This window comes from Megalobrama amblycephala, linkage group LG20 (assembly GCF_018812025.1).
Source record: "Megalobrama amblycephala isolate DHTTF-2021 linkage group LG20, ASM1881202v1, whole genome shotgun sequence".
Classification (NCBI taxonomy): Eukaryota; Metazoa; Chordata; class Actinopteri; order Cypriniformes; family Xenocyprididae; genus Megalobrama; species Megalobrama amblycephala.
Window position 1 is genome coordinate 16,739,222 of NC_063063.1, and position 12,847 is coordinate 16,752,068.

The 12,847-nt window shown below is 38.8% G+C and overlaps 1 protein-coding gene across 1 annotated transcript in view; it reads left to right on the top strand.

Annotated features, from left to right (window-relative positions):
• nrxn1a (neurexin 1a) overlaps positions 1 to 12,847 on the top strand; it is a 207,716-nt gene that overhangs the window by 114,399 nt on the left and 80,470 nt on the right. Inside the window, 2 exon segments of the mRNA XM_048171554.1 lie at positions 2,673 to 2,876; positions 6,124 to 6,150. Coding sequence (XP_048027511.1) covers positions 2,673 to 2,876; positions 6,124 to 6,150 — 231 coding nt within the window.

Genomic DNA, 12,847 nt, shown 5'->3' on the forward strand with positions numbered 1-12,847 from the left:
AATATGCATGCTGCCGTACTTGTGTTCCTGTCTTCGTCTTGTTTTCCGCTGCCTCGCTCTCTGTGTGGTGCTCTCGGGCTCGGCAATGGTGTAACAGAAACAGAGGATGCCGAGACGAGACAGGCATCAAAATTGCAGGAGGAATGTGTGTGTGGGTGTGTGAGGAAGAGGGCAGCCTAATTGGTGATAGCCTGCAGCCTCATCATCTCCAGAGCTCTCTCACAAGCGAGTGATGTCTCTGTACTGGTTCCATGCCAGATGTTGTCCTCTGGCTGAGAGGCCGGTCTTTGCACAGAAGCAGATGTGTCCGGCCTCCATTATCGTGCTAAATTATCTAGGCATATACACAGTACTGTGTTCCTCATCAGACCTATTTCGGCTTTTTTTCTGCCTCCTTTCTCCATTTTTTTTTTTTTCAAGGAAAACTATCATGCTCAGCACTTCTGTGTTTTTAAGTGTCCTGTACCCCTTTCCACTGAAATGGAGGCTAGTAATCTAAAAACTTCTCAAAGTTATACTAACTTGCTGCATTTTTTACACAATACTTACCAATTACCAATTGACACACAATTTGTAAATAATAGCCTGTCATTTTAGACATTTCATCACCTTGGAATTATAAGGTTCCATCTGACATTTTTGTCAAAATTGAGTTATTCACGTATTCTTATTTTGTGTCTACTTATTTACATTGTGATTTTTTTTTTTTTTTTTTTTTTTTTTTTTTTTTTTAAGATGTGTACATTTTGGGACTTTTTTTAGAAAACAAAAAGGGTCTATCCACAAAGGAGTATGGAATGCAAAAACGTTGAAGCTCAATATCTCAAAACTGCTCAGGATGCAGATAGAACCTTACAATTCCAAGGTGGCGATTTATAATGTTACAAAAGATTAATTCAAATAAATGCTTTTCTTTTAAAAAAAAAAAAAAAAAAAAAAAAGTACCATGGTTTCCACAAAAATATTAAACATCAACAGATTTCAACATTATTAATAAATAGAAATGTTTCTTGAGCATCAAATCAGCATATTAGAATGATTTCTGCAGGATCATGTGACACTGAAGACTGGAGTAATGATGCTGAAAATTCAGTTTTGCCATAACAGGAATAAATCTAATATATAATATAATATAATATAATATAATATAATATAATGCAAGCATGAGAAATTATTTAGCAAATAAAATATATAGCATTCGGTTCAAACATTATATTTGTAAATATTAGCAACTGTGTAATGTGACATACAGTGGTGGAGGCTTGTTTCCACCACTGAATAAAAAATAAAAAAGATAATTGCGACTTCTCACAATTCTGACTTTTTCTCAGAATTACGTGATATAAACTTGCAGTTTCGAGTTATAAAGTCATATGTGAGATATAAACTCACAACTGCTAGTTATAAAGTCTGAACAGTGTGTTATAAAGTCAGAATTGTGATTGACTTTTTTTCTCAGAATTGTGAGTTTATATCTCACAAATCTGACTTTATAACTCGGAATTGCGAGTTTATAACAAGCAATTACTTTATAACAAGCAATTGCGAGTTATATAGTCATTTTTGTGAAAAAAAAGTCAGAATTGCAAGATGTAAACTCGCAACTGCGAGAAAAAAAGTCAGAATTGCGAGAAAAAAAATTATATCTCGCAATTGCGAGAAAAAAAGTCTGAATTGTGAGAGAAAAAATTGCAATTACCTTTTTAATTTTTTTAGTGCTGGAAACAAGCTTCCATAATGTACAGTATATAATGCACATTGAATTCTCATTTGCTTTTTCTTTGATTTATAATAGGGCTGTTTTTTAAACTTTTGTTTGGACTGTCATGTTTTAACTCCTTGAGGATTTTTGATTTTTCAGACCACATTTAGTATTAGAGATTTTGTGTAAGTTTTAAAAATCTTAAGTTATTTTTGGTTTGTCTTATTGTTCATATTTTCTATTTTATTCCTTTTAATATATTTTTTTTTTTACCTGGTTTATACCATGAAAATTGAATCTGACATGGTGTAAACAAAATAATAGGTGTGAATGGGGGGAGTTTTGTGAATCTATTTTTGTTTCCAATTGATTCCAGCCTGGAACCAGCTTTTATGCAGCGGAAACGTGCAGAGCGGTTGCAGATCAGGCAACGACACCCTGTTTGTTGGCTTGTGTGTCGTCTCTTCTCTTTCTGGACTGTATATCTCTGATTGAGCAGCTGGTGAGATTATGCCAGTCGCTCTGAGACCTCGACAATCTCCCATTGCAAATGAGATGTCTTGAGATCCGGCTCACTAAATTGAATTGCTCAATAAAATAATTGCGATATGAATAAACAGATTAAAGCAACGGACGGCGGTAAACGGCTCTTCAAAAGCCCCTCAGCAGAAATACATTATGTGGTGTCTTCGTAAACACTGCTTTGCAATAAAATGAAGAAATAAAATGTGGTGTATAATGAGTCATTTTTTTTTTATGGCATTTATCTTCTGGTTAGACTGAGCAGTTGTGTGCTACTGTTGTGAAATGCTGTAGAGAATTTCAGTGTCTGGCTGTAAAACATTTTAGTAACCAGTCATTCATCTGTCGCCATTAACACTGGGGTTTACGATCAGCCACCGAGCCGCTGTCACTGCCCAGCACTCTCCTTTTATTGTGTTTCCTAAATTCTCTCTCCTCTCTCTTTCAGATGCCACCATCCTCAGTTATGATGGCAGTAAGTTCATGAAGATCCAGTTGCCAGTAGTGATGCACACAGAGGCAGAAGACGTGTCGCTGCGCTTCCGTTCCCAGCGTGCCTATGGTGTTCTCATGGCAACCACCTCCCGGAACTCAGCTGACACTCTGAGGCTGGAGCTGGACGGAGGACGTGTCCGACTCACTGTCAATCTAGGTACATCAGCCAATCGGAGTGCTCATCTTAATGGCTAACACCACACGTAGAAATACACACATGGCATGGAATAATTTGTTTTCAATTGTTTTTATTTTATTTTTTAATTTTCAGTTCAGTTTATCTATTGTCTATGTTAATGAGTTTTACTATTCAAATAAATTTTTGCCAATATCTCCCTTTTGATATTCAGGTAACACCCGCACAATAACTTTGCTATGGGGACATATGTACTTCTTTTGTTTTTATATACAGCTATATATATATAAATATATATACTATAGACTAATTATATTATATTATATAGTTATATATTAATATGTAATATTCACATATGTTTTCCTGGATGTCCCTAAACTGAGGTTTTGTAAGATTTAGCCCATTTCTGGGGACAAATTTGTCCCCAGAGCATAGCTAAGTATATACAGTACACACACTTTCTCTCTCACAGACATTAAACATTTTAAAATCTTTGTGTGTTGAAGAGAAGGATGTAGAACCTTCAACGGCCAGAGTCTGCGGCCAAGCGCTCACTCCCAGATGAGCACGCTGTAGACTTTCCCTACCAGAGAGTGCACAGTCCCTGCCAATAGTCCTACACCTGCATACTATAGACTCCCCACTAGAGCGTAACACGTGTCAGGAGTACTGACAAGCCATTGTTCCACCCGGTACGTTTCATTTACATTTCCCCAGAAGCCACTACACTTTTCCTCCTTCGTTCGCACAGCTTAATATTATACATTCGTGCTCCACTCATAAAGCACCACCTCTGCTGTTTGCAAGTTCAAGCTAGTTCACTGTAAGTAAATTTGAACATCAGTCGTTTAACTGTCCTCCCACATCATGTCAGGTAGTTCTCGTGCAAAACTGAGCTAAAAAGTTCCTCTTTCCGCTGAAATGTGCAGAACTCTCACTAAGATGAATGTCATCCATTCCCATTTGACAGTGTGACATACACTGTGCCATTTAACATGTCCGCTTACATATAGCAATAGCATGTCTCCCAGTAGTCCCAGCAGGTTTTAACTTGCACACCTCCGCATGCACAAACAGACATGCACCCACACAAACACCAATCATTTCTTCTGCCCCTGAAGGTACTGCACTCCCTGTTAGGGTGGACACACGTTGCTCTCTGGCTGTTAGCGGCCACGATTTTCACTGTGGTTGACGACACGCGACGGGCTGCAGCCTCATGGGAAAAAGATAGAGCTGGATTTGTGTAATGCTCTGAATTCCTCTCGGCCCTCCACTCCATCATAGCACACACTGAAGCATGGGACAGCCCAGGCTGTGCACGAGAAATATCGATTCTCCATTCCAGGAGTACGCTTTGCAAAAGATAGTAATGGGAAACGGGGCCTCCTCACAGGATTCGAGCAAGGTTTTATATTATACAGTACCAACCAGAACAAAAGCTGTTGTGTTGTGCTGTTCAGTAAGGAGTCTCAGCGGTACTGTACTTTTTAGTGTTTAAAGAACATTCACCTTGAGTTCTTTTTTCTTTTTTTCTTTTTTTTTGTAAACCTAAGATTTAGGTTTTAGTGTTAAGGCAGATTCACATGGGAACATGGGATTTGGAAAAGTAGCTATAGGCTAAACATCCTGAATGTTAATAAGTGATATCAGGGCTCAACAATAAGGACTGTAAGTGTGAGATCTGTGGGCCAGTTGTCTGGCCAATTTGACAAAAATTTACATTTATTGTTCTTGTACATCCACTTTTATGCCTTGCAAACGTGTAGTCAACATTGTTGTAGTAAATTCTGCTAATTTGTCACTAACATAATGCCATCTAGCTGGCTAACATAGATGAGGTTTTGTTGAAATAGCAAAAATGTCTCATTAAGGGAGTGTGAAAACTACAACACAGTAATGTTTTTCATCAAATATCAGTATATCATCAGCAAAGGTTTAGATTTTATGACGTTATAGTTCATTAATGTGAGTATAGCAAAATAAAGTAAACTGACATATTATACCCAAAAATTCTTCATACAGTGGACTACCAGTAAAATTGATAAAAATTTGGAACTAAAAGTTATTCTGACACTTTGACCTGACCATGTTTTGCTTGTGTTATCTGACATAATTAAGATAATTTTTTTCTGACATAACTTAACTCTGAGATCTTGTCATATTTTATTACCATTTTTTAAACTATAGTGAATAAACTGTATTAATGAATGAAATGTTCAAGGTGTCTAAATAAATTTTGGTTTGACTGTGTGTGTGTGAATATAATATAATATAATATAATATAAGTGATCTTTCTTTTGTGGTGGGGCCAGTAAAGATGTTGGCAGCAAAAATAAAAACTACAGCAGAAAAACCCCCGAAAAACTCCTTGTTGTTGAGACCTGAATAGAATTTATTTAAAAGCAGTATTAGTAGCATTAATAATGATCCTGTCAGTGTACTGCCTTTAGGGAAATTACCGAGAGATGTGTTCTTTATTTTCGTGCACACTCAAACCTCCATACAGCATGTTATTCCTACAGTTCTTCTCACATGCAAGCAGGAAAAGTGAACTTCAAGTCAAGGGCTGTGGGTTTTTTGGAGTGTTTTTATCTACAGGAGCATTCTGAATTCAGCTCTTCTCCCAGGAGGCTAAGGCTTACCGTGGACATGCTCTGGTGCTCTGCTGCGACACGTCCATAAACACAAGTTTTTCCTCTGCCTCTCATCACACCGGCCCTTTTCCCATTTCCAAATTCTTCAAACATGAGTCGTTCTTTAATTTGTCTGTTTTTACTCATTAAAGGGAAATGGTTTTAAAAATGTGCATATGAGAGCATCAGCAGCGCCATTGGCGAGGACAGGCTGTTTCTCTGGCAAGATTCTCTCTCTTTTCTGCTTCCTGTGCCGCTTTCTGAGCTAACCCAGAGAGCAAATTAATCAATTACCTCTGAATATTCAGTAGTCCCGAGACTCGTATGGAACTGGGTATAATCACATTTCAATACATGCCAAATTTCCCTAATTCTAAATGTATTATGGCACAGTGAAGGCATGAATATTCATTAGCGCAGGCAGCTAGTCTGTATCCACTCCACCTGGGGTTCGTTATCGGCACGCAGGAGGTAGAAAAGAAAGGGTGCGTATCCGGTCAGCGAAACGGCGCCTCTCCGATCCACTTGGTTTGCGTGTCCGTCCCCAGTTTGTGGGCGATGTGTTGTAATGGATGTCTGCAGTCATAACCTTGAAGGCTGAATTTACATCTTGTCTGTTCTCCCCCATCTAGACTGTATCAGGATAAACTGTACTACCAGTAAGTGACTCTTCCCCTCTCTTCCTCTTCTCTCTGCCTCTATGATACTGAACCAAAGCGCCCTCTGTATGTGTACTGTTCATTTGTATGTATGTGCGTGTGTGCGTGTGTATGCTCTCAGAAGTGTAAAACATTGCGGTTACGAAGCCTCTGTGTTGCGGCCAGCAGGGCTTTGAGTGGTGTTTCCAAAGTGCGAGCAAGCTGTCAGGTACGGCTAGTTTTTGCCTGTGGGCTGCAGGAGCCTTCAGGCTCCCTGGCAGCCATTTTCTAGGAATGTGAGAAATGGAGCTGACTGGAATGAGAGGAGAGGCGATTAAGTTTCTCACTCACAGATCACACTCCAGCTCACGCCGTTTCCAATAACCCTCGCAAAGATCATTTCCTCAGAGAGCCTCTCCTCAAATCCCTCCTCAGCCCCGAGCTTGACAGCCAATGACTGCCTCTTATTTTCTTTCACTCGTCTTTTTGCTGCTTCCTGGTTCCTGCAGAAGGAGAGACCATCAGGAAGTGTTTGTTTTCCAGTGGGAAGAAAAAAATGTCAGTCAGTCTTATTAAAAAAATCAGTCTTATGAACGTCTTACCACATCAGCCGGTTGAAAGAAAGAGCCAGTTGTGCACTGATATGGTTTTTAAGTTCAGCTTACTGATTCAATGATCTAGTCATAGTTATTCTTTTTCTTTTTGGAGCTTAAAAGGTGTGATCTGTCACAAAATAAGTTGTTTGTTGTGCTAATTATTTATGCAGATAATTGGGACTCTTGTTAACACTTCAGTATGGGGAACAATTATCACTTTTAACTAGTTGCTTATTAGCCTGTAAATTGGCTGTTTATTAGTACTTATAAAGCAAATAATAATGCCTTATTCTGCATCACCATATTCTACATCCCTTAAGGCCCATTCACACTAAGAAATGTAACTGTAAAGATAACTATAATGATAACTATATTTGCTTCCACACCAACGATTTAGACAGCTTTAACCAGCAGATGTCCTCAGCATGCTATGTTTCGAGTGAATCTAGCTAGTGTAATTGATGTAATCTAACAGTGAATTTAGCTGACGAAGTCAATATAGTGGAATAAAAACAGCGCCTAGTCTTTTTCCACTGCAACTTCAAAGGAAGCAAGACAATGTAGTCGAAACTAGCGCTGGATACCTGAGGTAATTTTATGTCCATATATCCGTTTTCTTTAAAGTATCTTTGACAAGGGCTTTTTCTGCACCGGCGATTAACTTCTCCGCAGTGTTGTCCGCCATTTTAAATGCGTGAGCCCTTAAAGGTGCTAAATAGGATGTTTTGTTTTATATGTTTAAATCGTTTACGCGATCATCGCGTAAACGATTGGCCCTCTGGCTTGTCAATCACTGCCATGACGTTCCTTGTGAGAGACGTGCGCGGCTGCGCGCTCCAGTAACTTTCCACACTCCACAGGCGCTGCATGCAATGTTTTTGTCAGGAGACAGGAATAACAACTGCAGATTATGAGTTATCTGCGGTGAGTCCGACATAATGAATCCACTAACACGACACAGCGAATGCCGGTGGTAAACAAACACTCGTGTTCCAATACTCGTGCACGAGTTTTGGGAGGCGTTCCCTCGAAATGAGCTGTGAAGGAGGGGGGTTGTTCTTACGCATGCGCTCATTTCAAAAACTCAGTAACAGTCTTTGGTTTCTCAGTCGACGAAAAGATCCTATTTAGCACCTTTAAATTAGAATGGATTCTGATTGGTTGTCAGTGTCAGTGTCATTCAACATCTGGAAATAAATCGTTCTGAAAGTGATCCCAACGATATCGTTTCTCTGTATCGTTATTGTTATAGCTGTGGTGTGGACAGTGATATTCTTTTATATTTAGAACGATTTTCTTTATCAGTATCTTTATAGTAATTGTTCTTAGTGTGAACAGGCCTTTAATCCTACCCAATACCTGAACTTAACCACTACAACTACCACCTTACTAACTATTAAGAAGCAGTAAATTTGGAATTTATTGAGGGAAGAGTCATAGTTAATAGTGAATATGTGTTCCCAATACTAAAGTGTTACCGGACACTTTTTGCCATTGAGATGACTGGGAAAAAACCTTTTGTGCTATATAAATTTTTTGTACATACACACACCTGGCTACTAGTGCATTCCAACATAGTCACTAATCACTCATATATTTTTCAAAAGTAAATAAATGACACAGATTTCTACTGTTTGCTTGTACTATCCCTTTAACAGGAACTAGACGTTTTGTGTTCAGGAAGGTACTGGAAGAAAAAAAAAGTGATGTGAGGAGAAAAATAGGTGTTCTCCATCTCTGCAGGCTTTGCCAATCTATTTTTTCCTCTCTTTTTTTTTTTTTTCTTTTTCTTTTTTTTTAATTTGAGAACTCCAGCCTTCCCTGGCATTGATTCTCCAAAAGCCTCAGGGTAATTAATAGCAGTCTCTAAAGGTTCTTTCAAAGGAGTCTTTGTTTGTTTTTGTGTTTGCTTGTTTCCGGTACGTATCTCTTTGAGTGACTCATCGTAGATTCTTATGTCCCCAAACTGCCATTGCTCATTCATATTCAAAGAATGAACGTAATGATCAGTTCCCTCATTATCAAACTAATATGGCTCTGCATCCAAATTTGGCCTTTAGAAATATTTGCTTTGTGCTGTTGCATAGTAACAACAGTGAATTTGTTAATCCGCAGAGTTTCTCGTCCAATCAAATGCATCCAGAGATTAAGGATTTTTCCTGTCATCAAATCATCTGATAAAGTGCTTTATTCCTTGGTCTTACTAAATATATTTTGCTTGTGCATCTTAACGGGCTGTTGTGAGCATATTATTGTTTTTTATTCCATCGCAACCTTGAGCTCAGTATATTGGCTAATTTGACAATGAGGCAGTTGTCTGTGTTAACCTGAATGCCCAGGATAACAAAGCACCTGAGCTTCCTCGGGGGGCTTTGCCACATCCTTTCGTCTACTCCCTCTGCATAATGGGAGCACAACACACTCCCAGACACAGTAGTCTTGTAAACAGGCCAGTGACAAATTAGGGTGCACGTTGTTAGATTTTTGCCTCGATTCTGCTGTCTGAGACAAATTTTAGGGATTGTGAAATATTTATTTTCTAGTTCTTTCATCGTAAGGGCAAATTCAGCAGTCTTGAATCTCATAGTGTGACATGATTGTCCTCAAATAAGGATGTCAGATCGGACGCAGACTGCCCAGTCAATGATGTATATCGTAAAATCTGTTGTCACACAGTCACACAGTCTGTCTTGGCTTTTCTCACTTGGCTCATATCATGCGATCTGACAAGCTGCATTTGTAGCTACAAAGCATTTCCATGAACTTGAAAAAAATTCAGTTTGACTGAATCAATAATTCCATTATTGTTAATGTCATGTTAACGCTTTAGACTAACTGAAATCATGCTGGGTTTTTTTTTTGTGATTGTTGCTTGGCTTTGTCTAGCATGTACATTACTGTTAAAAAGTTTGAGTTTGATAAGATTTTTCAAATGTTTTTAGAAAGAAGCCACTTACGCTCACCAAGGCTAACAAAATAGTAGTATTGTGAAATATTATGACATTAAAAGAACTGTTTTCTGTTTTAATATATTATAAAAATGTAATTTATTCCTGTTATGGCAAAGCTGAATTGTCAGCAGCAATTAATTAAGTCTTCAGTGTCACATGATCAGAAATCATTCTAATATGCTGGTTTGGCGCATTTCTTAAGTTGAAAACAGTTGTGCGGCTTTATATTTTTGTGGAAACTCTGATAGTTTACTCTGAAACTCTGATAGTGACAGTTTTTAGGATTCTTAGATGAAAATAAATTTATAATGAATAGCATTCATTTTGTTAATCAGTTTTGATCAATTTAATGCATCCTTGCTGAATAAAAGTAATTTTTCTTTTTTGTTAATATTACTGACCCCAAACTTTTGAAAAGTAGTCTATGCACATAAAACACACTACAATTGGCCTCTTCATTCTGCTCTTGTTCTGAAAGACAGAGGTGACTCACAGTGTGTACTTAATCCTTCAAATATTTGATTACACATTGTGTCATGTATGCTTAGACAGATAAAGACTAGCTCGACTATGCAATAACCTGCTGTAGCTCAATTATAACTGTGAATGTAAATTTTCTTACAGAGAGATGGACTGCACATAGAAGAGCATCTCACAGGATGGATTCTTAATTAAAAAAAATGGCTTGACAGAGCACAGCAGAATGGAAAAGAATGGGCCCTATCATACACCCGGCGCAATGCGACGCGAGTGTTTTTTTTGCTAGTTTCAGCCCGACGCAGTTATCTTTTTTTTTTTTTTCACATCCAGTACCACATTGTTTAAATAGCAAATGCACTCACACCCATCTGTTCGCCCATGGGCGTGCTGGTCTGAAAACGAAGGTGTGTTCAGGTGCACTGTTGGCGTGTAGCCATTTTGAGGCAACAGAAAACGACTGCGCCATTGACCAACAAAAACCTGGTCTAAAGTCAATGCCGCAATATTTATTTTTTTATTTAATGGATGCGTTAGCAATATGTGCCTATAGGCTGATGCACAATGCGCGTACTGTACACTCTGCTTGTTACACAAACAGGAACGTGCAGCAGCACACAAACATTTATAAATATTGAAAATAAAAGGATTCTTCTCTGGAGAAGCGCTCAGTCTTTCCGCTGGCAAATTCCGCCATGTAAATAGCGAATCCACCATGGTGCAAGTGCAACTGGCTTTAAAAGGGAATTGGAGATGAGACTCTTGATTTGTTTTATTGCACGTTATGCCCAAAACACACCCATGACTCATTAAGAGACTAGATGCAACCCTTTTGGACCATACGACTGCGCCAACCATTTTTTCCATCGTTAAACTTGCAAAAGAGGATTCGGACACGCTCTAAGTGCACCTGCAGTATTGCACTTCAGACCATACGCTTAAATCATTCAAATAGGGCCCAATGTGTTTTATACACTGTAAAAAATTATTTTCCTGATTTGTTATCACAACACTTTTTCTTTTGTCAAATCAACATTAGATAATTAATGTAGTTCAGATAACATAATATTTTGAGTTTCTGTTTATTAAACCAGTCGCCTTCATTGTATTAACTCAAATTTTTAATTTCAATGAACTAAATTTTAAGGCGACCAGGTAACTTACTTTTTTTAAGTTAAATCAACAATTCTTTTTTACAGTGTAGGTGCATTAACTTCCATACACCATAGGTGGACAAACTGAACACATTTGAGATGCCAGCCCCAGAATTGTCTGATCGGGTCTATATTTTTAAAACAGACATTGATTTGACATGCAGTATATTAAAACTTGAATTACATGATTCAAAAATATCACAGGTGAAATGCAAAAACACATCTGTGTGAACGAATCCTTGCACATTCACATGTCCCCTGACAGAAGATCTCATGAACAAACTCTAGACTGATTATTTAATAACACCTTGTGCAGAAACGCATTTACCGTCGACAAGGGGAAGACATTTTGATGCTTTCAGAACATCCTTTACCAAAATCAAGAGATTCATGTGAATTCAAAAGGACCTCATTTCTCTGAAACAACCTCCTCTATAAATATGCAGCAGCGTTGCCATTTACTGAAGCGGCCGTGTTCATAAATATGCAGTGGCGATGCTCTGGTTTCATTTGTGATGCAGATATAACGGCGGACAGGGTGAAAAGCAATGCTAGCCTCCGAGCCTGATCTCAGTGTGAGTGTTTGTTTGTCTGTATTTACTGATCTTTACATGCTGTGGCTGACTGAATAAGTCTCACATTGTGAGTCTGTCCTATGAGAATAGTATTAAAAGGCCATTTACTTATTAAGGTCCCACAATCTCAGCCCTAACCTGGCCTAATTTCTGAGTGATAGAGCAGATGGTCACATCACGATGCCCCCCATTCCATTGCAGCCTCAGTATCCCAGTTCGCCGCAGTGATGTTCAGATCTGGGCAGGACAGATGACTTTGTTTGAACCACTGGGCATCGGACCCAAAGCCTTTTTTCCCCACATGATTGGCTCTTTAACTGATTTGTTGCTTCCTGATGAAGGCCCAATTTTGTCTTCGAAAGCAAGCCATCAGGAGTCCCAGGAGTTCGAGTGGATACACTCTGTCCTCTCAACAACTCATTTGTGTACAAAATGTATGTGGATTTTACAGTCCCAATGGGACTGCATTCTGGTGACGTTAAATAAAGTTACCAGAACATTCTCACCTGCATCTATTCCTTAGAGGGACATGGTTTCAGGGGGAACAGTTGAAATGGGCCCAAGCCATCAAGCACTCACCTTCACGAAGCACAGTGTCTTGCTGATTGCGCTGGGTGTTTTGGCATTGAAGAAGCAAAACAGCTCTAGCTTGACGATGTGCGAAAACACAAAGTTGTCGGGAGCTGTCAAGATTCTCCACATCTCCTTCACAGTTGGGCATCTGCCCACACAGTAAGGAGCCTTGGGAGATAATTATACACAAATACATATGAACAGAGAGGAAGTGGGAAAAGGTGTGAATGGTCCCATGTAAACCACAGGAACCAATTCCACATCGATAGTGAATAGGGAAGTTCGGATATCGCCGACGAGTGGTTTGTCACCCGTCGATACAGTTGGGTAAGAGGTCTCATAAACAAATCAGAAATGGAAAAGTTTCACACAGTAGTCCCCTGCAGAGAGTT